The sequence below is a fragment of the Sturnira hondurensis genome, unplaced genomic scaffold (assembly GCF_014824575.4).
Source record: "Sturnira hondurensis isolate 20B ecotype Veracruz unplaced genomic scaffold, ASM1482457v3 Scaffold0003693, whole genome shotgun sequence".
Classification (NCBI taxonomy): Eukaryota; Metazoa; Chordata; class Mammalia; order Chiroptera; family Phyllostomidae; genus Sturnira; species Sturnira hondurensis.
The window spans coordinates 7,072,749-7,100,257 of record NW_028076324.1 but is presented as its reverse complement, the minus strand read 5'-3'; the positions used below and the strand labels follow the sequence as shown (position 1 = coordinate 7,100,257).

Sequence of the window (27,509 nt, the reverse complement as noted above, 5' to 3'; positions counted from 1 at the left end):
ACCTCTGGACATTCCAGAGCCACCTCTCACCACCTCTGGCTGCATTGCAGCTCTTCCCACATTGCAAACCCCCAGTGAATGGAGAACCACTAGGAGCGGGTGCAGGAAGATGGACCTCAGTCTCCCCCCAGCCCTGATTCTATTTTCAGCCCAAGAGAAAGGGAGAAAAAGCAACATCAGTGTCAGCACAAATAGCCCAGAGATGTGGCCACAGCGCCGTCCTGCCTGGACTTGGATTTAGGCCCTGCCCGGGCAGGGGGAAGAATTACAGAATCAGATCCTCCTGGCTCTGCGGCAGGCGGGGCCTGGACGGATGTTTATAGAAGGATGGGGGCTGGGAGAGCACAGGCAGGCATTGATGGTGGGCAGTGAGGGCTGTGGGGGCGATAAGAAAGGGTGGAGAGGTTGTCAAGGAAATAGCAGGCGGGTGGGGTGCAGGCACCGGGAGAATTCAGTTGAAGGCTTTTATTTTGTGACCCTTTGTCTGGAGCAAAGGGGAAGACGCTTATGAGATGCAGGGTATGGTGTCCAGGGTGAAGTGGGTCTGACAGATTCTCAGCCCCAAAGGCCCCCCATTACAGAGGGGAGTGCCTAGGAATATGGGAGGAAAGAGAGGGTCTTAGAGCTGGGTTTTGAGGAATGCATAGGAGTCTGTTGCCTCCTGCCCTTCGGGAGCATTGTCTTGGTGAAGAAGGCAGGGCTAGACACAACCCACACAGCCCTTTTTGGCAAGGGCATGGACTATGCGTCTGGGGGCCCCAGCATCACCCCCACCCAGGTGCAGCTCACAGTACTCTCTAAGTACCTCTAGGACACCAGGTGACTTTTTTTGGGTAACATGGGTGGGCTCCAGGCCTGGAAACTCTGAGCCCCATGGTAGGGGGGTAGGAGGGGGGCTCAGGCAAGTGTGGACAGGCTGATAAAGAGAGCAGGGGGGATCTCTCTGACCACACGGGGACAGCAGCTCTGGCTGGGGCTGGGCTGGATGGATAACACGATAACATGAGAGGGGCCCCTACCCCAGGCCTGGATATGAATTCTTCTGTCCCGGCACAGGAGGAGTTAACTCAGAGGCTGCAGCCCCCTCCCCTTTCATCTCCTTCCCTTCTGGGCCTGACTGGGCCTGGCTAGGCCTGTGTTTACAGAAGCTACTGGTGAGGGAGGGGCAGGCAGAGGCCCAGGACAAAGCCGCAGGGGCCTGGCCCCTGCAATGGCCCCTGCAATGGCCCCAGTGGACCCTGCAGTCCCCTGCTGGCCCCACCCCTTCCTGCCTCTGTAGCTCAAAGGCCATGTGCCCTCTCGGGGCCTCAGTTTCCTTCTCTGAACAGCAGGATGGTAATAACCACCCAGGGCTGCTGTCCAGGGTCCGAGGAATAAACCCTGCCCTACGGTGGGTATTCCTGGGACAGCCCTGATATCTCTGCTCTGAGCTAAGGGGGAGGCCCAGGCAGGGGACCTCTCAGGACTCCCCAGCTGCCTCTTGTTCTCTCTGAGCCTGGCTCACTCCAGACGCCCCTGACGTCCTCCAGTGTTTGGGCCTCAGTTTCCCACCCCAACACTCACCCAGATCAGCCCCTGCTCCTCATGTCCTTGTTCTCAAGGCCCACACACTTCCTGGTGGGGCCGTGGTTGGCATCTGCCTCACTGCAGACCGGGGAGAAACGAGGGCACAGTACACTGCCGCATCCTGCTGCCGCTCAACAGAGCGCGGCATTCAGTGTGTCTGGGGCACTGCCAGCAGCGGGGCTGCTTGTGGCCCACCTTGCAGATAGGAGGACCACAGCCCCTGTAGGAGCAGGGGAGGGGCTTGGGCACCAGGGGGCACTCTAGGCCATGAGAGCTGGAAGCCTGTGTGGGGAGCTTTCGCCCTGTTGCTCCAGTGCCCACCCATCTACCTGTGAATCCAACCCCCCTGTCTGCAGGTCACGCCCTGTGTCTCAGTAGCAAAGGGGAAAGCTTGGACTCTCAGTTCTGGGTGGTGCCCTGAGATGACCTCCTCCACCCCCCACCCGGACTCACTCCTTAGACTCTCACAGCTGTGCCTCCCCTCTCAGAAACCCCCACGGCACGACCATCCCTCCTCTCCGACACCTGTTGGATGATGCCTCCAGCCACGGGAAACTCAATGCCACTCTGATACACCTGTCCCAGGCTGCGGCTGATGGGACCCCCCCCCTTTCTCATGCCCATTTCCCATCACTTCTCAGAGGGTAGGCCTCACCTCGCTTTTGCATGAAGCTGAATAAGTCATCCAGGAACTCCTTCCTCTTAGGGTCCCCATCCAGTTCATAGAGCTGTGAAGGCAGGGAAGGAACAAGTTAATTGATGCCAGAGCTAGGATGTGGGCGCCATGTCTCCATCACAAGAGACAACTGGGGGCTGCCGGCAGGAACAGGCACTGGGGGGTCCCAGTCCTAGCACCCCCCCTGCCGAGTCCAAGCATCTCCTGAAGCCCCACTAAGCAGATGATGAGTCTGCCCCTCACCTTCAGGTGAGGACAGAGGCATTTGGACATGTCCCCCAGGGTGGCTGAGAACAACAGAGGTTTATCCTCCTGTGGTTCTGGGGCCAGAAATCAGAGAGAGAGATCAGGTGCAGCAGGGCCGAGCCCCCTCCTGAGACTCCAAGGAGGGCCCTTCCTGCCTCCCCAGCTTCTGACGGCTCCAGGAGTCCCTGGAACAGCACTGGGGCCGCATCACCCCAGTCTCTGCCCCTGTTGTCACGTGGCTCTCCTCTGTGTCTAAATTCCCCTCTTCTTGTAGGACACCTGTCACTGGTTTTATAGCCACCTCAGCTCATCTCAGTGCTTTACCAGTAACATGTGCAAAGACCCACTTTCCAAAAAAGGTCTCACTCATGGGGACTGGGAGTTGGGTTTCAACACGTCATTCTGGCACACAGTGCATCCCATACACAGCACCCATCCGGGCCATTGCCATGACAATGCATCCTGACCCTGTCCAGTGAGTCATACACACATGGGCACAGAGAGGCGGCTGGGAGACTGAAGTCCTGGACTGCTGGGGCCTCTCGGCCCAGACTCAGTCCTGGGCACTGGCTGCCTGGGTTCACCAGTCATCGAAGGTGGGGAGGCCCTCTGCCTGGGGTTTGGGAGGCAGGGGGTCCACTGACCTCACTGACCATTACCTCCCAGGTGCTGGGGTGGGGGGAAGCCAGCAGAGATCATTAGAGAGTGAGGTTGGGGGTGCTCAATCTCACATTGGATGAGGAGGAACAGCACAAACAGCAAATAGCAGGCTTCAAATTAAGCTTCGGGGAATATAGCATCATGCTGCCTGGACACGGAGGGATTCAGGACTGTGGGGGGCCTTGAAACCACCAGTTGGTCCCAGCTGGGCTGGGATAATCAATCACTGGGGCCCGAGAATGCCCCAATACCCAGTTCCTGTAGCTGGGACATCCAGGGCCTAGGGAGATGGGATTGTCAGGGCCAACCGCTCCTTAGCCATGTTGCTCCTCTGTGGGCCTCAGTTTCCCCACCTGCATAATGGAGCAAAGTGGGGCCTCTAGGCCAAGGGCTGGGAGAGACAGGAGCCCAAATGTGGGTGGTCGAGGCCTTTGTCTCCTCCGCCCCGCCTAACCAGGCTGGCCAGCCACATTCCTGTGCTGATTTATGGCGTCCGGGGAGGCCCATATTTTCCCCTGCCTGACGGGTAGGATCCCTGCAGCCGGACCTTCCATGGGTGCACTCACGCCAGGCCTTGTCTCTCCACTCCATGCCTACATGACACCCCCCTGTGTGACCCCTCCCCACTCTCCTCCTCCCTGGCTGGGAAGTATGGATTCACACACACCTGGTCCCGTCTGTCTGCCCCGTAGGACATCAGGGATTTTGTTAATTTTATCGCCAGTGTCTAAAAGGTAGCTGAGCACACACTGTTTTGTGCTCAATGGTGAGTGAACCCTGATTTCTCAGCTGCAAGCTGGGCCTGGCTAGGCAGAGAGTGAGGTCAAATGGACTTGGGGAATTGGCAGGTGCTGCCCCCAAGTCACAGCCACCTGAAACCTAGAAAGGGGGCCTCTGTAGATGCCATTAGATGAAGTCACACTGTGGTATGGGTCCTAATCCACAGACAGTGTCCTTACTGGAAGAGGAGGGACACAGAGGAGAAGCTGTGTGGAGACAGGCAGAGACAAGGGTGATGCAGCCGCAAGTCCAGGGACATGGTAGCCCCCAGAAGCCGGAAGAAGCAAGAAGGATCCTCCCCAGAGCCTCTAGGAAGTACAGCCCTGTGACACCTTCATTTCAAACTTCTGGCTCCAGAGTGTGAGAAGTTGAATTGTTGTTTTAAGCCGCTCAGCGTGCGGTCATTTGTCATGGCCTGGAAACTCATTCAGGGGCAGCATGTTCTCCTTTGATATGCTCACCCAGATTGAGGAGGGTCCACGCTGCCTAAACCCCTTCTCCAGGCCTGCCCCCCCCACAAGACCTCAGTGCTCCTTCTGCCTCAGTTTCCCCCTTTTGAGGACACTGTGCAATAAACACAACAGCATCATCCTTACCACCTGGAACCATAACAAGCCCCATATTCAAGATGGGAAACTGGGGTTTGGGGTAGAGACCAGCTGCTCCATGACCCCTCAGCAGAGGTAGCTGGCTCAGTGGGGCCAGGGGGAGCTGTTAGCCCCTAGGCCAAATGGTGGGCAAACCCTCATGGGGCTGGGGCGTAGCATGAGGCCATAAAGGGGATATGTGGTGAAAGAGGCAGCTTTAATAGCTGTGTCATGGGCAGCTGACAACAAAGGCAGGCAGTAAAGGCTGCCCCAGCTTTATGGGGCTCTGGCCCCAAGTTCCGCACCCCTGTGGCGTGTGTCCCGCCCTGGCCAGCTGGCTGAGGCTGTCCTCCAGGCCCCAGGAATGGGGGAGCTGGGAACAGTGTCAAGACTCCTGGAGGGGGGTGTCTGGACCCTCCCTGTGGGCCAGTGGGCTGGGCTGCCTATCCTCATAAAGCTCTGGAGTCACACAGATGGGCCACACCCCACCCTCAGTCTGGCCTGGCTTCTCTGGTTGGAACCCACCCCCTCTCAAGGTGTACAAGGAAGAGCTGAAATCAGCCACAGACATACCCAGGGCTGCAAACCTAGGGCTGGAAACTGGGCTGAACGTCTATAGAAACCCCTCCCTGGGGCTGAGGGCTGAGATAAGGGCCCCTCTCTTCTCCTGGAGACCTGATTTCCCTGGGGCCAAGTGCCAGGCACTGAGAATGAGTCTCGCTTTGGCTCCTGTCTGGTTACAAAGATACCCCTCCCTGCAGCCCACCAGGTCCCACAGTCCTTGCCGGGCCCCACGCCGTCTCAACTCTCCCCTGACCACTGGGAGCTTCTCCAACCCATCAGACAGTCCCTCTCCCAGCTTTGGCCCTGGCAGTTCCACCCCTGGGGAATGCCTTTCCCAGCTTTGCCCCAGCTGTCTCCCCCTTCATGCAGGTTCCCAGCTCAGCTCAAAGGCCATCCCCACGAAGGGCCCCAACCTCCCTGAGAGAAGCCCCCACCCTCTGATACCTCAGCCACAGCCCCATCTCTCCCCAGCTCTCTGCTCTTACTTGGAACATGTTTACTGACAACGGCTTTTCCTCGCTCCTCCCCACTCTCTCCCTCCCTAACCCTCGTGTGATCCAAGGCACGTGGATTCACATCCTGGTCTGGTTCCCTGTCCATCTGCCCCAGGAAAATGGCAGGGCATTCATGTTTTGTCCCCATTGTCTAGAACTGGGGACCCAGCCAACACTCATTAAATGAATGTGGATTTCTCATGATGCATAAGGTCAGGGACACTCATGCTTTCCCAAATCCAGAAACGCAGGCAGCAGGGCCATGCTGGGTGAGCTTTGTCCTCCCCCCGTGGGTTCACTTCCTGCCCTGTGGCCTGCCCCTCCCAACGTTGTGCCCATCCTGTTCTTCCCAGGCCTCAGTCTATTCAGTTGTGCAATGGGTGCAAAAGCTTGACAATGGGAGATGCGGGTGCAAGAACCTGGACTGGAGGCCCCCACAGGTGTTCCCTGAATGCACAGCTCCCTTCTCCCCTTCCACTTGCAGGCGGGGTCACCGGGACACACATGGCCCCGGCCCCTCTGCCTACGGTGGCTACAGCAGCACTTGACCCAGTGATGGAATCCGCCCATGAATTACCAAGACTGGGCTGACCATGTGTCCATCTCCCACTCCCTAGAACCAGTCACTTCAGGAAGGAAAAACTGAGGCTCAGAGTGGGTGGGGCCCAGCCACCCCCCCAACACCCACGTTAGCAAACAGACGGGCTTTTCCACGATGTCTGAGTAGTACCCTCCCCTGCCATACAGTCTTCCATGGCTACCAGAACTCCCACCAAAAACCTCACTTCACCTCCCTCCGCTCCAGCCCCTTAAGGCCTGTTGCTGCTTTTTGAGCAAAACAAGCGCCCTCTCTCACCTCAGGGCCTTGCATTGGCTGTTCTCCCTCCCAGAATGTGGCTCCCCAGATTTCAGCAGAGTCAGTCCCTCCTTCCTGCCCCGAAACCCCTCCTCACCCTCTGCCCCTTCCTCCGCTCTCATTTCCTTCTGAGCACTTTGCACAAAGCACTTGCTCACTTGCCCCGAAGGTCCTGACACGCCAGGCCCAGCCTGTTTGTGCAAGGGAAGGGGCAGAAGTGCTGGGACCCACTGAGGGACAATCCTTCCCAGGAGGGGACAGCGGGCAGCAAGGTGAAGAGGAAGAAAATAAAGCCAGGAGGTCTCAGGGCTCAGATTGGGGCAGGAGAAAAAGTGAGGTAACCACCCTCCCGAGATGGGCACCGTGGGCAAACAGGAAATTCTTGTTTGTGGCCAAACAGTGAGCGTTTTCACCAAGGCCAGGCAGGTTATACTGCTGACCAGGCTGACACGACATCCCCACCCCACCCCCACCCTGAAGCCGAGGGGTCCTTTGGAGCCAGAGAGCTCGCCTTAGTGTGGGAACACCTCCCCAGCCTGCTGTCCTGGAAGAGAGGAGGAAAGGCCACTAGCAAATCCACAAAGTGACATGTGGGGGTGGAGGGGGGCACCAGGGCTCAGCACACAAGAGGTCTTCTCCCCAGGCACTGCCGGGCCCTTCAAGGAAGTCACGTTACCAGAAGGCCCTGCCTGGGCTACAGGGGCACCAGTTCCCCAGTCTGCCACAGGGGCCCAGGGGCGGTGTGGGCCCTTAGGGGCCCAGGCCATAAAGAGACAGCCCAAAGGGCCCCCGGGAGGACCTTTGCCCCCTAAACAGTGTCTGCTCAGGCCCCCTTCCGCCACCCAGGTGGCTCCAAAGTCCACAGGGCCCCACCTCTAGAGGAGGCCACTGGGCCAGCAGGGAACCCGGGCAGCGAGGCTGCTATGCTTGGAAGGAGGAAAAGCAAGAAACTGCCTGGTGCCCAGCACTTGGGTGTGGATGAGCCATGCAGAAGGACAACTGTCTCTACAGCAAACAAGGATATGGCAGAGATGCTAAAGATCGGAAGTGTTTTTAAAAAGGCATTAGTTTTGTACTATCCAATATAGCTTACAGGAAACCAGGGAAATGTGTCTTTCTCCACATGCAGAAGTGGGCTTGCAAATGCTCGGCTGGGGCGGGAACAGACCTGACCCGGCATCGCCTGTGTGTCAGGCAGGACCCCCTCGGGCATTCCTGGGCCGCCGAGGGTCAGAGGGGAAGGACAGACAGCATGGAAGCATGGGAAGCAGGGGACCACGCCACAGAGGCTGGCACACAGAGGTTCTGAGAAGGGAGTAGGGACTGGTGAAGGACTCAGGAAGCCTGAAGGAGTGGGTTCAGCCCAGGGGCTTTAGTGCTTAACCTCACCTACTTTTCCCTGAATTTTTGAACAAAATATTTACAGAGGTGAAATTCCCATAACATAGAGTTCGCCACTTTAAAATAAACAACTCAGCGCCATTTAGTACATTCACCACGTGGTACAACCACCTCCTCTCGTCTAATTCCAGTGCATTCCATCATCCCCTCCCCCTCCACAGCCCCTGACAACCACTAACCCATTCTGTGTCTGCAGATCGGCCTGTCCTGGACATGTCACATGTCACGTGAGTGGAATCACACCGTGTGGCCTTTTGGGTCTGGCTTCTCTCCCTGGGCACCACGTGTTCGAGGCCCATCCTGGCTGTAGCGAGTGTCAGCGCTTGGCTCCTTCTCCTGGCTCAGTAACATTCCCGGGTGGGTGGGCCGGGCACCTGTTCGTTCGCTGGTGGACAGGGGCTGCGTCTGCCTTTGGCTGTTGTGAGTCATGCTGCTGTGAACCTGTGTATGGAGCTCACCTATTTTAACACCTTTTGGTCTGAGACAAGAACTGATTCACGGTACTAACTCCTACACGAAAAACGAAACTACGGTGACACAAAGTGGAGAAGGTGACATGCTGGTTTTTAATCCCCCAGTTCCCCTAAAACACCCGAGAGCAACCCAGACAGTGGACGGCACTTCCTTCTTGTAGCCTCCCGGAGGCGGAGGGGCTGAGGGGCTTTCACATCTTTACAGCAAGGGCAGGCTGTGTCTCCCCTGCTTAGGAGCCAGGAGAAAGTCCAAACACCTAGCTTTGGAGGCCCCCGGCTGGATGGCCTGTCGGGTCTCCACCTTGTCTGTCCCTGTGCTCACTCCACTGCAGTCACCCAGCTTCCTCGCTTCTCCTTGCACACAGTCCTGCCCTGAGGTCGTAGGCTTTGCTGCTCTCTCCACCTGGAGGCCCCTTCCTCCAACCTTAGTCTTTCTCAGGCCTGCAGCTCTGGCTCCCGAACTAGGCCAGCACCTCCAGGAAAGTGCCGACATTTGTCAGGGGCCTGTGCTTGTGCATTTATTTTGGGATGGTTTCATCTCGTCTTTCTCCCCACCCAGATAAGAAACCCCAAGGGCACAATTGGGGCCTTTGGGTATAGGGCAAAGACCCTGGTACACAGCCAGTGCTCACTAACGAAGGAAAGGGGAGAGAGAGCACACTCCTGCTCTTTGGACCTCGGGTCTGTCCTCTCCAGTCCCCCTCCCAGCAGCTCCCTGCCGGCCCACTGATAAAAACCTTCCTCACACAGTGGCGAGGCCCTCCCCTTCGGCCCAACTGAGATGACTCAGCACTCACAGCAGTTGTCAGCCCCAGGTGGGCTGACAGTATGGTCCCCAGGGGAGCCTTGCCTCAGCGGTCCCCATTCACAGAAACGCCCACAGCTGCTGGAGGCAGAGGGTGGGTGAGGCAGCACCCACAGTTCCCTGTGCCTACTTTGCAATCAGAGAAACTAAAGTCGGCAGAGGACTCCCTGTAAGCTCAGTGGCCAGGTCCACATCAACCAACCACTTGCTAAATGCTTGACCTGCCCTTCCCCACTTGCACAGGGCAGGGAGGACAAGGCCAAGTGTGCCTACTTCTCACCGAACACCATGAGGGCCAGAGATTGCACAGCTGAGCCCTGAGGCCAGGTCTTGCAGCCTTCCGGGGAGACCCCAGAGCAGGAACAAATGGTTGGACAAACAGAAGAATGAATAAAGTAGGAATTGGGCTCCGTGGGGCTGCGGGAGATCATTTGGGGCAAAAGGACCTGGAGGCTGCAACCCTCCCTGCCTGCACCTCAGGCCTCCATTTACTGGCTATGGCGGAGGGGCGGGCAATGTGACCACAAAGCCATCACAGTGGCTGCTCTAAGGTGCAGCAGGACTCCAGCCCAGGCAGGAACCCGGGGGTTTTGAATTTGAGACTTCTTTCCTGTTCTGGAAATTCCCAGGACACAGCACAGAGGAGGGAGAGACGGAGTGAGAGCTGCCAGCCTGCAGGGTTTTGACTAGGACAATACATTCTGTAGCCGTTACTGAGCAAATGCATGTCAGGTCCATGATGGACGCTGAGGATGCAGTGTGTCCAAGAGAGGTCCAGATGCCCCTTGGGGCCCAGCCAGATGAGGAGATGCTTAGTGAACTGGAGGCCTGTGGGAGCTGGGACCCCTAAAAGATGGGAGAAGGGCCACGTCTATTGCTGTAGGGCCATGTCTATAAAGGGCCACGTCTATTAACCAATGTTTGAGGGTCCTCAGGCCCTTCCTAGGAGTTGCCATCCCATGCACCTGACCCTTGGGGCACCCCTGCTGGCCACTCAGCCCTTTCGCTTCCTGTCAGCACTCCAGGCAGGGCCTCCTACACGCAGATGCTGCAGGGGCCCCACCGGGCTTGAAGGAAATTGGGGAAGTGATTCTGGGCAGGGCAGAAACATCTGTCTGCTGGGGCACCCCTCCCCGATCAGCCATGTGTCCTTTCTCTGAAAAGACACAGCACCCACACCCACAACAGAGATATTAATAAAAAGCTCCAGAAACAGTCATAGAATCAAACACGCAAAGGAGCATCTTTCTAGATTTCCGGAATACAAGATTCTGTAGTAAGGCCTTGACCTGAAACCTTCTCCTTTTCTCCCAATCAGCCTTGCATGTGACCAGGGCCATCTGTGAAGTGGCCAGGGTGCACCACCTGGGTGTCAGGTGGAGATGAGGGGCTCATGAGAACCAGGGTGTGCAGGGAAGAGGACTTGGCTTCAGGATGCAGCAAGAAAAACCACCCTGGTAGCCCAACAAGGCAGGTCGCCCCCCAGCCCCATGTCCCAGTGGGGCAACTAAGCCACACGGAGGATACCAGCAGGCCTGGTACCCAGGCTGCACCCAGAAAAGACATCAGCAGAGGCACTTCTAGGAAGAGGAGCAGAGGCCTGAGGTGGTTGTCCCATGTTGTCATGCAAATAACATGCAAATCCAGGTGGCCTCATTACCAGCTGGGAGCCCCTCCCTACCCACAGGCTGGCCCTGAGCTGACCACTGTCCAAGTTAGACAGCGCTTCATGGACAGGAAGACAGAAGCACTGAGAGAAAGCCGTGGAGATGGACTCAAACCCAGGCAGAGCCCCTTTGCGCCTCTGGAATGACTGCAGGCTGCTCTGGCCTCATCTGCCTCCCCATGTTGGGAAGGGATTCCTGCCCCAAAGCACCTCATGCTCAGTGTCTCTGGGCAAATTCTTCAGGGTCAACAAACCCCAAATCCAGAATCTCCCTCCTCCCCCTCAGCAATTACTATTCTGATTTTCCACGCTACCATGGGGGCATTCACACTGGGGTCCAAGCCCTGAGCCCCGGGCATGGCCCCCAGGAACTAAAAACCCTGTCCTAGGCATCCTCAGAAAGGAAGCGGCCTTGTTTCCCTGCGGCTGGGCTCCAGGGCAGCCCCGGAACATGCAGGAGGGGACTTTCCTAGTGGCTGGAGCTGCTCGGAAAGGTCTACCTGGCCAGGGAGTGAGGTTCAGGTTCTCTGAACAGTGCCAGCAGCTTCAGGAGTGGGAGGCCAGGGCAGAGACCACCACTCAGCCCCAGCCAACCTGACCAGGTCCCCACCGTCACGGGATGGCAGCCGATACAGCAGAAAGAAACAGGGCTGTTTCCCACCTGTCACCCAGGAGTCAAGAGCAAGAGGCCCTGGTGAGCTCAGGGCCTGGCGTCACTGCTGGACACACCCAAAGAAGCCGCTGCTGGACCCCAGGACAAGGGCAGGACAACAGGAACTGTGCACACCATGGTGGTGGCCAGCAGCCCCAGGGTGCCACCCAAGCCTACCTCCCACCTAAGGCAGGGGACCCCACTCCTAGAACATCTCTACTTCCTTCAGGGTGCCAGCTGGGCAGCCCTGGCAAGTACATGGCCGGCACCCACCACATCCTGTCCCTCCTCCACCAGGACACTAGGTAAATGGTAACAAGTAACAACGACAATGAAATGCCAACAGCCAGCCATCTGCACCCCAGCTTGGCCAGGCTCCACCCCTGCATGGTGACGGCAAAGAAATGAGTAACCCAGAGGTACCTTCAGGTCCCACTTCCCTTTCAGAAGCAGGCACCCGTCAGGAGGCACTGCAGGGGCCAGGGAAGGGGTAGGTGGGCCGATGGCTGAGTAGGGAGGCAGCCGCCAGGGCTGGGAAAGGGCGGCACCCATGCACCCCCATCACAGGACACTTGCCAGCATTGGGGCAGCCTGGGAAAGTGGCGGTTGAGGAGGAATTACAGGGGAACAGAAGGTGGGGTGGGGAGTAGGATACAGAGAGCGAAGGAGACTGAGAGACATGGGGGAGACAGAGTGAAACCAGGAGGCTCCATGACCAGAGAGACCTGGTCAGGGTCCCAGTGCCCTGATTGTCCCCTTGTCTCCCAGTCCCCATCAGAGGACCTAGTCCAGCCTAGATCCCAGGGAAGGATTCATGGAGCTGGTCATGGGGTGGGGGTTAAAGCAAAGAATAGACACAAAGGGCAGCTGGCCCCTGCCTGGTCCACAGGGGGGCCCAGGAGCCTGGTGAGACTTCACATGCCCAAAAGATCCACATTTGTAGGACAGGCTCCCACTGCTGTGCCAGGTGGAGGTCTGGGAGCACAGCCTAACAGGACGGAGGCTAGGGTGACCATGGGGACCCTCAAAGACCCCCATGGGGCAGAAAGAGAATGGGATATAGCATTGGGACACACAGTCACTCCCAGCCACTCCAGCCTGGACAGAGATGGCAGATGACCCCCCCACCCCACCCATAGCACTAGCAGGACTCACATGTACACTGTCAGCAGTCCCCCCCAGAGGGAAACGGCCAGCCCCCCAGCCCCACCCAGCACAGCCACATGGCCCCCTGCCTGGAACTCCATGTGGCCATGGACACGCTGACCCTCCTGATGCCCACTGCCCTATTGTGGTCTCCCAGTGCACACAGGGACACACCCCTCCACCCAGACAGACACACATACGAACACACCCCTCCACCCAGACAGACACACACACACATACAAACACACACACAGGACACACCCTTGCGCAATGGCCCTAAGATAACGGCTCAGACAGCCCGCCCTTGGCTGTCTTACCCACCTGGCCTGCTGGGCCCCACATTCCCACCACACACTGCCAGAAAGAAGACAGCCAGCCTCTCCCATCCATTTTCTTCACAGATGTGCCCCCAGTGCCCGGAAAAGGGGCTGGTACACAGTAGGCGCTCACACACGTTTAGACACGTGCACGTGGGGGACAGCCTGGCTTTTCTGTCTAAACCCAGTCCCATGACCACATAGGTGGGACAGTCGGGGTCCCCTTGACCAAAACCAATCCCCAAAGCCATAGGGATGGGGGCAACCCATGTCATGGCCAAGTCCCAAGTCCAGGACCCAAACCCCCTTCGGGTTTTGAGTTATTTCCTGTGAGGGAGGAGAAAGCAACAGACTGGGCCTTACACAGCCGTTCCTTCTCTCACAGGTCTGGGCCAGCCATCTGAGGTCAAGGCCTTAATGTGTCAAATGGTCTGAGGCTCCAGGGGAGGGTCCGTCTGCCTCTCCCAGCTTCTTAGGACTCCAGTGTCCCTGGGCTTGTGACTGTATCGCCCCAATCTCTGCCTTCATGTGGCAGCCTCCCTGTCTGCCTGTGTGTGTCTCCTCCTTTTGTAAGAACCCCTGTCCTTAGATTTGGGGCCCACCCTACTCCAGTGTGACCCCATCTTAACCTATTATGTCTGCAAAGACCCTGTTTCAACACAAGGTCTCATTCTGAGGATCCGGGCGGATGCCAGTTCTGGGGAAAAAATCATTCCCCCCATGGCAGATTTCTTCCTGGAATGTGAGTTTCTACCTGTCCCTGCAGCCACAGGACCTGCAAGGGTGGTGAGTGGTACTGACACCACACCCTCCCTGCCCCCACCCCCAGCCCCAGGAGACCCCCGCCAGCCCTGGCCACCACAGGGCAAGGCCACATCCTGAACCAAGGCCATTCAATAGGCAAATTGGTTACCATTTAACCCTGTGACCCCCCAATTGTCCTCTGGCCGCACGCAGCCAGGAGGGGAGAGAAGGGGCGGACTGCATCCCGCCCTATTTGTGCCCACCCGCTGGCCAGCACCCCCAGCTGCTCCTCTTGGAGTGCACACTGAACGGTGACAGCATCTGGGGTAGGGGACGGGCTGTCACAAAGGGTCAGGGGGTGCCCTTCACTTCACTGCAGGTGCTGGCTCTGGGGGTCAGAAAACTTGGGGGGTTGAAGGGTCTTTGTGTCAGGTAGGGAAACTGGGGCACAGAGCGGGCTGAATCCTGGATGAGCGAGGGTGCACGTGTACCTAGGACCACACAGTGAGGGGAAGAAGGAATTGAGCGGGGCAGTGGGAGCCCCCACACCTCAGGGCTCCCTGGGGCTATGTCAGCAGGCAAGGGCAGCTGACCTGCGCCTGTGCGGCCAGTGTGTAGCACTGACCAGGGGACTTGACTTTCTGGCTAATGTTTAATGGGCCCTACTGAGATCTCATGCTTCACAAGGTGGGGGAAGCCCAGTGGCGACAGGCACGCAAGCCTCAAACACAGGCACACGTGGAAGCTGGCCATGCACACATGCTTGCAGACCCCCTGCACATAGCCATGTACGTGCAGCCCTAAGAGACTGTCACCCTGTCACATACAGACATAAGAGGCACTGAAGGCACCATTGTTGACACACTGTGGGATACACAGGCCCCGCCAGCCCCAAGTGTGTCTGGACATTAGAACACACTCAGCGACATTCCATATAAGTTGGAGAGTTGTCACGTGGTATGCACGTGTACGCATATACACGTGGGTCAGAATGGGTCAGACACCAGGATGTGAGCAGGTGCTCAGGATGACAGATACACATAAAAGACAGATGGGTCCCTGTGGCCCCAGAACATACACACACATACACATGAGAGCCACACACCAGCAGAAGCGTGGGTTACCCACGCACAGGATCTCAAGTGTCCCTGGGGCCCCAGCTCTGGTGAACACAGACTCCAACACTCACCAGGCCTTGGGAAGACAGGACACCCCAGCCCATGGAGCCACACACCACTGCCACATCCCCCCCATGCACACACACTTACACACCCACGTCAGCCCCATGTGGCTCATTCATGCCCATCCCCTGATGGGGTGCCCAGCGAGGGCACTCTGCCTGCCAGGCACCGCTCCCTCCATCAGCCGCGTGTGTTATTAGAGAGCGTGGGGTGTGGCTGGGCACTTGGCAGAGGCCACCAGGGTAGGGAGCTGGCGGTGGGCGTGGGGCCAGGCCACAGCAGCAGTGACCCCACGGTGGTGACCCTGCGGCTGAGTGACAGCATAGGGGCCAGATAAGGTTCTTCCGGCTGAGTCAGTGTGGTTCCCAGGGCTGGCACGGGTAGGGGCATGGTGCCAGCGGCTGGCGGGCATGCACCCTCCCTGCGCCTGCCACGGCCCAGCTGGCTCTGAGCCAACAGCCACAGCAGCTTTGATGAGGCAGGCGCTGCCCTGGGCGGGGAGCACTGGGTTCCCCAGGGGCTTCCCAATACCCCTCCCTGCCTCTTTGCACAGGGCCCAGGGCTCCCGGTGCCTCAGGAAGACTCCTGGTGCCAAGTCGGCTTCCAGGATCCACAGGGTCTGGTCCCTGGCCCACCCTGTCTCAAGCACCTCAGATGAACATGAATTAGAACACAGTGTCTGACCTGGCCTTTGCCCACGCTGTGCCCTCTCCCCAGAATACCCTCCCCCACTGAAACAAATTCTAACTCATCCTCCTCCCCTGCTCCCAAAGGCTGGCTATAGCGCTGATTTCTCACTCCTGCCTGGCCTGTGGCCCCCAGAAGGGTCCTCCCAGCATCTCTCCCCCTCCCTAACTCCAAATCCTGCCAAGGCCCCCTTGAGCCCACCTCTGCTTTGCCCCAACGTTCTGCCCACCCCTTCCCTTCCCTTTTACGCTCCAGCCACACTATTCCAAGAAGCAGACCCTACCCTTCTCTGTCCATCTGGCAAACTTTTACATACCTGCGAAGCCCCTTCCTCTGGGCAACCTTCTCTTCAATCCTTTTCTAGCCCAGCCCCAACCCCCTTAGGGATGGGAATTCCTGGGTCCTGCTCTAATACCCCCAGCCTGGAGGGCTCCCCGCAGGACAAAGAAAATGCCTGCCACCTCCTCCCTGAGCCCCAGCAACTCAGGCTCCCCACCCCGCCCCCACCTCCAAGCACCTCTGATGAGCCCAGAGATGTTCACTGCAGTGTTGTTTACAACAGGGAAACAGAGAAGACCAGCACACTGGTGCTGGCCCCACAAGGGGATTCTGCATTAAGCTAACAAGAATCAGGCAACTCGAGACGTTGTGATGCACACAGAGGCTGAGTGACGATGACGTGAAAACACCCACAAAAAGAAGGGTGCCCAGCACAGCATTGGGTGGGACCATCCACACCTGTGAAAGGTCACCTTTCTGGGCAGAAGTGGGTAGAGACAGGCCTGGAAAAACCAGAGCTGACACCGGTCGGGGCAGGAGCTGCCAACCTGGAGCCTCACTGGAACCCTTCCGTGTTCTCTCCTGAGGGGAATGGTGTCTAGTGTTAATTCTGGAATAAGAAATGGACTTAAAAACGTACACGAATGTATTTTCCATAATTCAAAATCCCTAAACAAGCTGAAAGGACCAGAAAAAGCGCCCCTGGCCTCTTGCTGAGGACACCTGAAACCCACAACTTCACCTCCCAGACCCTGAACCTGTACCCAGGGCCACCACTTCGGAGACGGGCATGACGACCCTGGAGTAAGATAGGCCCCAGGAGGCCCAGGGATGGGAGGGGGCCAGACAGGGCCCGAGGCAAGGATGCAGCGCCTCTTAGGGATTGCTGGCGGCTATTTCTGTCCAAGTGCCCGCTGGGTCCACAGGCCCCTAGGTGAAGCCTTGGACCAATTGCCTCCATTTCAGCTGAAGGAAACCGAGGCTCAGTGAGGCCACCAGGCCTCCCCTAAACCCCACAGCCAGTGGCCCCCTGCCCCTCACTGGTCCATCTACTCCCCAGGAACACTCTGGCAGGTGCTGAGGCCAGTGTACCCTGGAATGCAACCCCAGCTCTGACACCACTCCCATGGCAAGTGCTTTGGCCGCTCTGTGCCTTGGTTTCCCCATCTGCCCAACAGGGGCAATGGCTGTCCCCTCCCCCACTACCTGCCGGTGGCTCCAGAGGGTGCACGTAAGACACCTGTAAGACATTCAGTGACAAATATTAGGTAAAACTGTCATCTCTACGTCTCTGATCTCCTTTAGAAGTTACGTGGTGAGCAGATGTTACCTTGGAAAGCAGGGGGAAATAGCTCAACATTTAATATGAATCACAACCACAATGAGCCCTGACCGGGGTAGCTTAGTTGGTTGGAGCACTGTCCCATACACCAGAAGGTGGTGGGTTTGATCCCTGGGGTCACATGCTAGGTTGTGGGTTCCATCCCTATCAGGGCATGTATGGGAGGCAACCAATCAATCTTTCTCTCTCTCCTCCTTCCTCTCTCTAAAAATCAATAAACTATCCTCAAGTGAGAACTGTAAAAAAAAACTGAGACCCCACACAATCCCCACCTGCACAGCTGGACCCAGCCGCCACAGGTGCTGGCGAGGACGCGGAAAAACTGGAGCCTCATGCATGTCAGGTGGGATGCAAAACGGGGCAGCATCATGAACAGTGCTCGGCAGCCCCCAAAACGTTGAACACAGAGTTACTGGACCAGAAACCCCACCCGTTGTGCACAGCAGCAAAACCGAAAACCCATGTTCACACAAAAAGCTGCGCATCCCCGTTCACGGCGGCCGCCTTCATGGGGGCCAGAGGGTGGAAACGACTCATGTGTCTGAACATGGAGGAACGGATAAACACACTGGGCCATCACACACGCTGGGGTGTCACTCGGCCGTGAAGAGAAGCGACACACTGACACTGCAGCATGGATGGACCTGGAACATGATGCTCAGGGAGAATGTGTGAAGTGTTCAGGACAGGCTAACCCACAGAAAATGGGCTAAGGGCAACGGGAGAGGGCAGGAGGAAACTGCTAAGGGGGGTGGGGCTCATTCTGGGGTGATGAAAATGTTCTAAAATTGACTGTGGTGATGAGTGCACAGCCCTGTGAATACACTAAAAAACTAGTGGACTGCACACTTCAAATGGGTGAATGCCATGCTATGCAAATTTTCTATCAATAACGCTGTTTAAAAGTACCAACATTTAGTGCCCTGGCTGGTGTAGCTCAGTGGACTGAGCACAGGCCTGTGAACCAGAGGATTGTGGTTCGATTCCCAGTCAGGGCACATGCCTGGGTTGCAGGCTGGTTCCCTGCAGGCCAACTCCCAGTAGGGGATCCACAAAAGGCAACCATACATTGATGTTTCTTTCCCTCTCTCCTTCCCCTCTAAAGATACATAAATGAATAAAATCTTTAAAAAAAAGTACCAACATTTAGATGAGTTCTTGAGACTAAGGATTCAAATCCTTAAGTGGCTGAAGACCTGTGATGGAGAGTTTGCCAAAAGCCCTGGCCAGGGCTTTTTTGACTCAGCTGGTTAAAGTGTTATCCCTAGATGCCAAGGTTGGGGGCATGATCCCTGGTCAGGGCACATACGGGAAGCAACCAATGAACGTGTCAATAAGTGCACCAACAAACTGATGTTTCTCTCTCTTTCTCCCCCTCTCTATCCTTTCCTCTCTCCCTCTAAAATCAATCAATATATTTTTTAAAAGAAAAAAAAGGTCTGCTGATTTAAAAACTCAAAACGGGCCCTGGCTGGTGTAGCTCAGTGGACTGAGTGCCAGCTTGTGAACCAAAGGGTCATCAGTTCAATTCCCAGTCAGAGTACACACCTGGGTTGTGGGTCAGGTCCCCAGAGGGAGGCATGCAGGAGGCAACCACACATTGATGTTTCTCTCCCTCTCTCTCTCTCTCTCCCTTCCCCCCTCTGAAAATAAATGGATACAATCTTTGAAAACTCACAGTGGCACGTCCTAGAGCCCAGGCATGGCCATGTTAGTGACAGGAAACCACCAGGATACCACCAGAAGCCACATCCGATGCCAGCAGGCCGAGATCCTAAGTGCTACCCATTACATAACCTGATTCCCAGCCCACAGCTCCAGGTGAGCTGGCCTCCATCAGTGCATACTGCATGGGGAGGAGGGCCCGCAGCAGGAGGTTCCAGGTTTTCCAAGAAAGATTCCGTGGTCACAAGCCCACTGCTCCTGGCCCCTCCCCAGCCTGCCTGCCCTCAGACTTATAGCTGACAGTGGAATTTCAAGGCTGTTGACGGTTTGGGGGCAGAAGTCAGCTCCAGGCCCAGCCAAGACCTGGGAGGAAGAGGCGAAGATGATGCCAAGTAGATGGCTAGCAGCTGGCTGCAACATGCCAGGAGGGGGGGCAGGGCAGCGCCAGAGTCAACACAGCCCCAGACATCTGCAAAGCTGGCTAAGGCCAAGTCACTGTTGACACTGGCTGCACACGTGCCTGGCCAGCTGAGTGGACAGGCAGCACTGGCAGCTGGACCTGCCACAAACTGGCAAGAATAAGCTCCCAGCTCTGGCTGGCACAGCTCAGTGGACTGAGCGCCCTCCTGTGAACCAAAAGGTTGCCAGTTCAAATCCAGGTCAGGGCAGATGCCTGGGTTGCAGGCCAGGCCCCCGGTCGGGGATTCGTAAGAGGCAACCGATCAATGTGTCTCTCCCACATCATTGTTTCTCCCTTGATTTCTCCCTCCCTCCCCCTCTCTCTAAAGATAAACAAATAAATAAACAAAAAGGAGAAACTTGGGGCCCTCCCTTAAAAAAAAAGAGAACAAGCTCCTAGCACCACGGGGCAGGCCTGGCAGCCCCACTTCCCCTGTAAAGACACCGACCACATCCCACGTGCTGTCCATGTACTTGCTCACTGACCTCCACCCATGACAAGGACAGACCCTGAAAATGACTGTATGACACTGGGGCTCCCTGACCCTCTGGCCTCAGTTTCCCCTCCTCGAAAATGACCGTGTGACCCTGGGTGTGATCATCATCATGTCCTGGACAAATGGACAATGGCTCCCAAGGCCCTTTGCTCCTGACACGCAAAAAGGTTTCGGTGTCAGGGCTTCTGACCCCTCATCTACACCTGGCCTGACTGCCAACACCCCGCCCCCATCTCCTGTCAGAGGTGGGGCCAGAGGAGCAGGGGTTCTGTTGACCTCTGACCCCATCATCCATCCTACCTGGCTGTGACCCTGTAAGGCAGGAGTTTCTGTCCAGCTTTGCCGCCCCCAGCCTGGGGTTCCCCAAGTACTATGTTCAGGACAAACAGTAAACACTAGGCAAGTAAATAAATATGACTCGTCTACAACATGCCTGTCCGTGTTATACTGAACCCAGAGGACGTCAGGGGCCCAGAGTCTGCAAAACCTCCCCCAACACCATGCCTTAATTTTCTCGTCTGCAAAATGGGGTGAATGGGTACTCAGTAAGAGTTTCCTTCCAAAAGGGAGAGAAACTGAGGCAAGGAGCAGGGTGGGGCCATCAGTCCTATATGCAGATTCAAGCTGGTGTCCACATGCAGGGGGCAGTCAGGACCACTCATGGGACATGGCTGGCCTCATCCTGAGGAGGTGACGTCTGCTGGATTTCATTCCACCAAAAGGCACCACCATCCACGGGGCCAAAAGGAGGCAGGAGGCAGGAGGCAAGGCTGCCCCACTCGGCCACCTGGGCAGCTCCCCGGAAGGCAAGGGGGCCAGGGAAGGGAGGAGGTTAACTCTCCCTCCCTTCCTAGAAGCTGGTATGCCTACCTGGAGGGTGCCATCCCTCCCACCTACTCCGTCCCCATCACTCCCACTACAGCTCCTGGCTCGTCCCCATGGGTCCAATTTCCTGTGCTTTACTTCACCTGCGAGTTTTCTGATGGCTTGCACTGGTCTCTGAGGGCTGCCAGGTCCCAGCATCCTTTTCTCCAAGTGAGGCTAAGAGGGAAGCCATTGGCTTTGGGTCCCCAGAGACCAGCACAGGGTGGCTGGGCCTCATCTCCCCCTGGGAGGGTTCCACAACCTATCCAGGAGTCAGCACCCAGAGGACAGCCACCCCGAGGCCACTCCTGTGTGCTGGCATGTCCACAGCCTGGTGGAGCCCCAGCAAGGTCCCCTCCAGCCACTCCTAGAGGTCGGGGCAGGGCCCAGCTGGCTGAGGATGGAATGCAAGTCCCACCGGCCGCCCTGGCTGCCCCGGCCGCCATCTGGTTTCCATCTGCCCAGCCCAGCTCGGCCAAACTTCAAAGGATGCCCCGCCCGGCCACTTCCTCTGCCCCAGCCCCACTCTCGGGAAGGCACCAGAATGGCCTGCTTCCTCCCCGCCCCTCCAGAGCCCCAGGGTGCAAAGCCGTCCAACGTGGCCACCTCCTTCTCAATCAACCGCCTGGGCCTCAATAAACTGGACTCTACTCAAGAGACCAGACCAACAAGGCCTCTAACCCCTCCGTGTCACCAGGCCACATCCACAACCCATGCTGAGCCAGGTCCAGTGGCACAGCCTTTGCCTGGGCCATTCCCTCCACTCTGAAATCCTCTCCTTACTCTGCTCCTCTTCTGCTTGTCCTTTTGGTGCAGACACCAAGAGCCCCAAACTTCTTCCTGGCTCATGACCCCCATATTCATGCATTTAACAGCCAGCTAGTCCACCCATGGGATCTCTCACACCCAGCTTGGCACCTGCAAAGCCATCCGGGCCAGCTGAAAGGGTCCCAGTAACAGCTGGGCATGCCCTTGCTTCTACAGCCCTCATTGTGACACACAACCCACCTGCTTGAACTGCTCCTCGTATGTCCAGTCCCCGTGGTCAGGAGGCTGTAGCTGGGGTGCGACATGGGCAGCTCCTCCGGGGTGGGCTAGGCCAGCCCCTGCGCGCTCCTGGCTGCCCAGCACCCGGGGCCCACTGTCACCACCACGGAAGGCCTGGGGCAGCGGGGCCTTGTGGGGGAACAGGGCTGCAGAACCCAGGCCAGCAGAGCTCGGAGGCCCAAGCCCCTCCTCGTCTTCATAGTCTTCCTCCTCCTCCTCCTCGTCCTCCTCCCCCAAGTCTTCCTCCAGCTCTTCCTCCTCCTCTTCCTCCTCTTCCCATTTTGGCTTCCTGGGACAGGCAGAGAGCAGAGGTCAGAGGAGAGGGCACCAGCTCACCCCTGTCTTGGGGACAGTCCAGCTCCTCACTCCAGCCTGGTTTCCCTCTCTCCACACGGGAAGGCTGGGCCTCACCTGCCCCAGCTGCTGAGAGGACCGGTAAGCGTGGCTGGCGTGGGTCATACACCTCTTGGTCCCAATTAGCTTAGACCAGCTATAGCTGCCCCTTTGACATAAACCCCAGCCCCCACCTAGTGCTAACTGGGTCTCCCTCTCCTTTCTCTTGTTGCACAGGCTACCCTGCTAAGCCTTGAAAATGCCAAGCTGGTTCCTGCCTCAGGGCCTTGGCTCAGGATGTTTCCTCCACTAGGCATGCTGTTCCCAGCTTTTTCCTAGGAACTAACAACATTTTGCCCATCATTCTAGAAAGTTAATCCTGGCTACCTCCCTCCCCAGCACCTCTGCTTCATTTCCTCACCAGCCCCAACCACAGCCTGCTTCTTTGCTTGTTAAGAAGTGTTCCTAGGGAAGACCCCACCGGGTCCTTGCCAGCACCCAGCTCAGGGCCCACACGAGACCCCCATGAAATAGACCCCAATGAGCCAATCAATACCCACCTGGTGCAGGCCCCACCCAACCCACCAACCTAATCTGTCCCTGACATTGAATCCGCTGTAGCCTCACTGAGCCATGGTTTAAATTAAGTGTGGTGATTGTGGTGGGGAGGAGAGTATAAGGGGACTAAGTGGTAATGGGAAAAAATACAATAAAAAGTAAATAAAAAGTAAAATATAAGCTTGAAAAAAATTAAGGTGCCAAGAACACTACAAACGCTGATCCTTGGCCACATTCTTGGCACTGGGCACAGTGCACATGTTCAATAGCCACTCATGACTTGTGGCATCCACAAGGGACAGCGCACTTGCAGGACAACACGTCCATGGTCATCCAGAAAGTCGAAAGGGTGGCACTTCCCTGGGTGTTTTGTCCTGCTCTCATATCTCTGCTCCAAGACCCAAACACCATTCAGTGTGTGAAGACTGCAGACCCTCACTCACAGGCCGTCATCAGAGCCCACATCCTCAAAGTGCCCGTCGCCTTCGGCATGTCCTGGCGCCTCCCTGCCTCGACCTGGTGAGGTTGGTTCCCCCTCCTGAGCAGTGTCTTCCTCCTCTGAGCCAGGGGGCCCGTCCTCAGAGCCACAGGGACTGGGTGCAGGTCCAAGGCCTGCAGCAGCAGCCCGCATGGCAGCCAATGCGGCCATCTGTGCCTGCTGCATTCGGGTGTTCTCGGGGTCTCTGTCCTCGTCCAAGGCAGCCCTGGAGAGGGCTGGGGGTCCCGCAGGGGCCTCGGCCAGCAGCGGCTGCCGAGACTCCAGCTCCTGGCGTGCTCGCTGCTGCCGCTGCAGGAGTGTCTCCATCACAGCCTGTAGCTTCATGGCCCTGCGGGCTGGGCCACCCCGGGCACCAGGGGTGGGTGGCAGGGGTGGCCCCTTCGGGGAGGGGGCCCGGCCGCACTGCAGTGTGGGGGCTGCGGGGGAGCTAGGACAGTGCAGGGTGGCGGGGGGCAGGGGCCGCTTGGCTCAGACTGAAGGCTGGTGGGGCATGCCAACAGGTGGCACCTCCTTCTCAGGCTGGGCACGGAGAGGCAGCAGCTGGTGTCCAACTCATTAGTGTGTTTGCAGAAACCTGAGGGCAGCAAGAGAGACTGTCAAATCATACTGGGCTCCTTAGCACCATGCACCCTGCTGAAGTTGGATCATAAAGGCTTCTGGGAAAATCTCCCCGTTCACTCCTATCAGGATGCAAACCTGGAGGCTTCCCTGGAGGCGCAGAAGCACACTCTCCCCATCCATCCCCTCTCTCTGCCCTCCAGTGGGCTGGGAAGCAGGGTTACCTAGCACTGGGCTCCCAAGGATCTTGAGGCAGCCCCACAAAGAAATATGCAGTCGCCAACTTCATTGTGGGTTATTGCTCCACAAACAGAGCAGGGGGGAACAGGACATTTCTGGCCTCTGATTGGCTATAGCTGGCTGCCAGGCACCGGAGTCCAGGTGGGTTCTGGGTTCTGATTCCAGGTTCTAGGTGCTGCTCCTGTCCAGCCCAGAGGGCTCCAGGTACCCTAGTCTCTTGCAGGCTAACAGAGAAAATGGCTAGTCCAGACTGAGTACTTACTATGTATGGGCCCTAAGCTGACCCTTCCCTGCTCATGCTTTCAGCCCTAAGCTTCAGCTCCTCTGGAACTCAGTTTCCCCATACGCAAAATGCTACTCTAACTGCACCCACCTCACTGTGCTCAGGCAGAGATGAAGTGAGTTTATGATGGGTACAAGACAGATACCATGTTATGTCAGTAGTAGGAAAGTAGGCACTAGATTGTCCCCATTTTATGGATGAGGGAAGCTGAAGCTCAAAGATGTCCAGCTAAGTGGGGTCTGGGTGCCATCAGAACTTCCCACACTGCCCCCACGTGCTCTCCGCAGGGGACTTCCCCTGCTCTTTGGGACCCCAAGTAGAACCAAGTCCAAGAATATAATGCACTCTGTCCCTAGCCTGGGGTCCCTTCAGTAACCTTAATTGCCAGGGCCTCCAGTGGCCTTGGAGAGGGATGTCCCAAAACCTGGCACAGCCAGGCTCCACCAGGACAGGAAGACTCAGGTCTAAGCTCAGCCTTCCACCCAAGCCCAGGCCACACCCACACCCACCCAAGTGACCAATAAAACAAATGTGCAGAACTCAACAGGCCTGAGGGTAACACCCCAGATACCACAGGGACAGTGGAGAGAACAGGAGGGTCCTGGAGGCTGCCACGAACACAGCAAATGAACCCCCAAAAGTTCTTAACCTGCTCCTAGGGCAGAAGGGTCTCACACAGGAGGGGCCAGTGGCTCTTGGTTCTAGCTGACCAGAGGTCACCACTATGGTGATCTGTTAAAAGGAACCTGACCCCACCAAGGAGACTTGTAGTGCAGTCCTCCCCAACTTCAGTCTTGGGAGGGACCCTACAGAGCCACAATGAGCCCAGTGAACTTCCACCTCCTCCAGGCCCCCTGGGGCTCCCTGGGTAAAAGGACAATGGGGGAAGCAGGTGAGTGGCCCCTACAAAAAGTGGGAAGGGACATACCCTGAAAGGACCTCAGTATCCAGCAGGGGTCTCTGGGCACAAAGGCCCTATTAGAGGCCACAGTGCTGGAGAGTGACCAGCACAGCAAAGCAGCACCCAGCCCCTTCTTCCCCGTACTGATGGTCATCCCCCACCAGCTCCAAGGAGTGCTGAGAGGACATTTTTCACCCATTCACCCAGTGTCTAGGGCCCACAGCCCCTCGCTCACCTTTGACAACCTCAAGACAAGCCCCCTCTCAAGGGAACACTCCAGGCAATGCCTTCCACCGCTTTGGGGGGCATAAGGAAAAGGCCAGAGGAAGCTACTCGCCCCCCCCCCCAAGCTGCCCCTGCCTGGCCTGCTGGGTTTAATGACCCTTCCGGGTCAGGCGGTGGGGGAGGGGAGTAGGGCAGGCCTCCAGGCTGGGTCTGGAGGGGGCAGGTGGGAACCCCAGAGCCCCCTTGGGTTGGGCCTGGGCCCCCTCAAGGCTGCCATTAACCCTGAACTGGCAGCACCCACCCCCACCCCTCCCCCCAAGAGCCCTTTGTCCTCGGCCCCTACTCCCACTTTATGACAGCCCCATGGGAAGGACATTCCCAGGCAGGAACCTGGCTGGGTGGGGGTGCTGGGTGGTCGTTAGGACCTGGCTGGGGGGTGGTGAGGAGAGATCGGGCCACGCCCTCCCCCTAATGCCTCTGGGAGAGAGAGGTCACCCGCTCAGGCCCGGCCAGGGCCTTGCAAAACACAGTTATTTAAAGAGTTGTGCAAGGCTGGGGCCCTCGGGTGGCGAAAGGGGGCCCTCACTCCACAGAGGGAAGAGGAGGGGGAGGGTGGGGCAGCAAGCTGGGCAGGGGGCTAGGAAGGTGGGGAGGGGGCTAGGAGGGTGGGGAGGGGGGCGGCCTGGAGGAAGTGAGAAAAACAATGAAGAAGAAATAAGACGACAAAAACCCCAGTCCCGGTTTCAAACGCTTCTTGGAAAGCGGCCGATTTGCATGGGTTGGGGGGGGCAAACCCTCGGTCCGGCAGACTGAAAAACGGAAGATTATTGACAAACGCGCAGCCCGGGGTCAGACACCAAACGTTGGAATTGACAAACGCGCGCTCCTCGCGCTTCCTGCGCCCGCTTTGTGTCTGGGGGGCACTGAACGAGGGAGGGGGCTTTCCCCGGGGATCTCCACCCGAGAGCCAGGTCCCTGACCGAACCCACCCCTGAGTGCGGGCACCGCGTTGTCCCCTCCAGGGGGCCCTTTCTGCCCGGGGGCCGACACTTTATAAATAAACTGTCCAGGCAGGGTAGAGTCACTAGGGAATTGCCCTCCCCACTAGGGCTTCCACTCCCCTCAGAACTCCAGAATAAAACACCAGATTCCGGGGAGAAAAAATGAACTAAGCACCCGGAGCGCAGCCCCCAGCGCGCGCCTAGAGACCATTTCCTTCCGCTAGAGGGGGAGCGCAGTTGCGACCCCCGATCCACCCCGCTCGCGCGCACACACGCGGGCGCGCCCCTCTGCAACACGGTAGGGGGTGAGGTCAACAAGGGGTGCAGAGAAAACCACCCAACTCTGACCCACTAGAGTTGTCTTCACGGAATGGGACTACCACCCACGTCCCTGCCCAACTTTGGGGATCCCATCACCGGGGACCGAAACCCGCGATTTAAAAGGCCGGCGTCCGCACCCCAGCCTCACCGCGCGGGGCCCGCTCCCCCGGCGCATGCCCCACGCCTGGCGTCCGGCCCTGCCCCGGCCGCGCTTGGCCTCCGGCCCGGGCCGCAAGCTGCGAGCTGCAAGCTCCCGACCGCCGCCGGGTTTGCGCCGCGCGCGGACTCACCTAGCAGCCGGCCCAGTCAGCGTCTACACCCCCATCCGACCCGATTGGTAAAAGTCTCCCTGTGCGAGGCCTCCCCCGCCCCTCCCCTCCCCCCCACCGGCGCGCTCACCGCCGGGAAGACAAATCACCGGGTGACAAATCGCTCTCAGATGCAAATACCTCGCGGGTGATTCAGCGCCGCGGCCTGAGACGCGGGGAGGGGTCTCGCGAGGCCCCCTCCCCCTTCCCGGACGGCCCTGGTCCTCCCCGCGCTTGGTCGGACCACGAACCACCAGCCCTGGGGTGTTGGGGAGGGAACGGAGAGTGGACGGAAATTATCGGGTCGCGGTCCCTTTAAAAAATAATACATAATAAAAGTAAGGGGAACGCCGAAGCGGGAGGCCCCGCCCCCGGCCTAGGGACGGTGGGCAAAGTGCGCACCGCCTCCGGGAGCGCACAGGGCACAGAGCACTGAAGACGCGGGTGGAGCTGGGAGCGTCCGGAGTGTGGGGGAGGAGGAGTAAGTTGGGGCACTAGCGCGGCGTAGGAGAGCTCCTCCGCATCTTACAGAGCACCCGGGATGGACCTACCAGGCTCGCAAGTGCACTCCTGTCTCCTAAGTGTCCGGGTGCGAGTGACCTGCCCCCCCCAACCCCAGCTGAGCCTC

At 57.8% G+C, this 27,509-nt stretch overlaps 1 protein-coding gene across 7 annotated transcripts in view; it reads right to left on the bottom strand.

Moving 5' to 3' along the window:
* Positions 1-27,509, bottom strand: part of ARID3A (AT-rich interaction domain 3A) — a 35,308-nt gene extending 7,799 nt beyond the window's left edge. For 2 of the 7 annotated variants that reach the window (XM_037042310.1, XM_037042316.1), the window contains exons 1-4: positions 26,864-26,921; positions 22,989-23,618; positions 21,616-21,943; positions 2,222-2,294 (exon numbers count right to left, since the gene is read on the bottom strand). In XM_037042310.1, coding sequence (XP_036898205.1) covers positions 2,222-2,294; positions 21,616-21,943; positions 22,989-23,368 — 781 coding nt within the window. In that variant the 5' untranslated portion in view covers positions 23,369-23,618; positions 26,864-26,921. Of the gene's footprint in view, positions 1-2,221; positions 2,295-21,615; positions 21,944-22,988; positions 23,619-23,740; positions 24,986-26,721; positions 26,833-26,863; positions 26,922-26,972; positions 27,183-27,432 lie in introns of those variants that run through there. The other 5 variants (XM_037042315.1, XM_037042312.1, XM_037042311.1 and 2 more) reach the window with 5 other exon arrangements.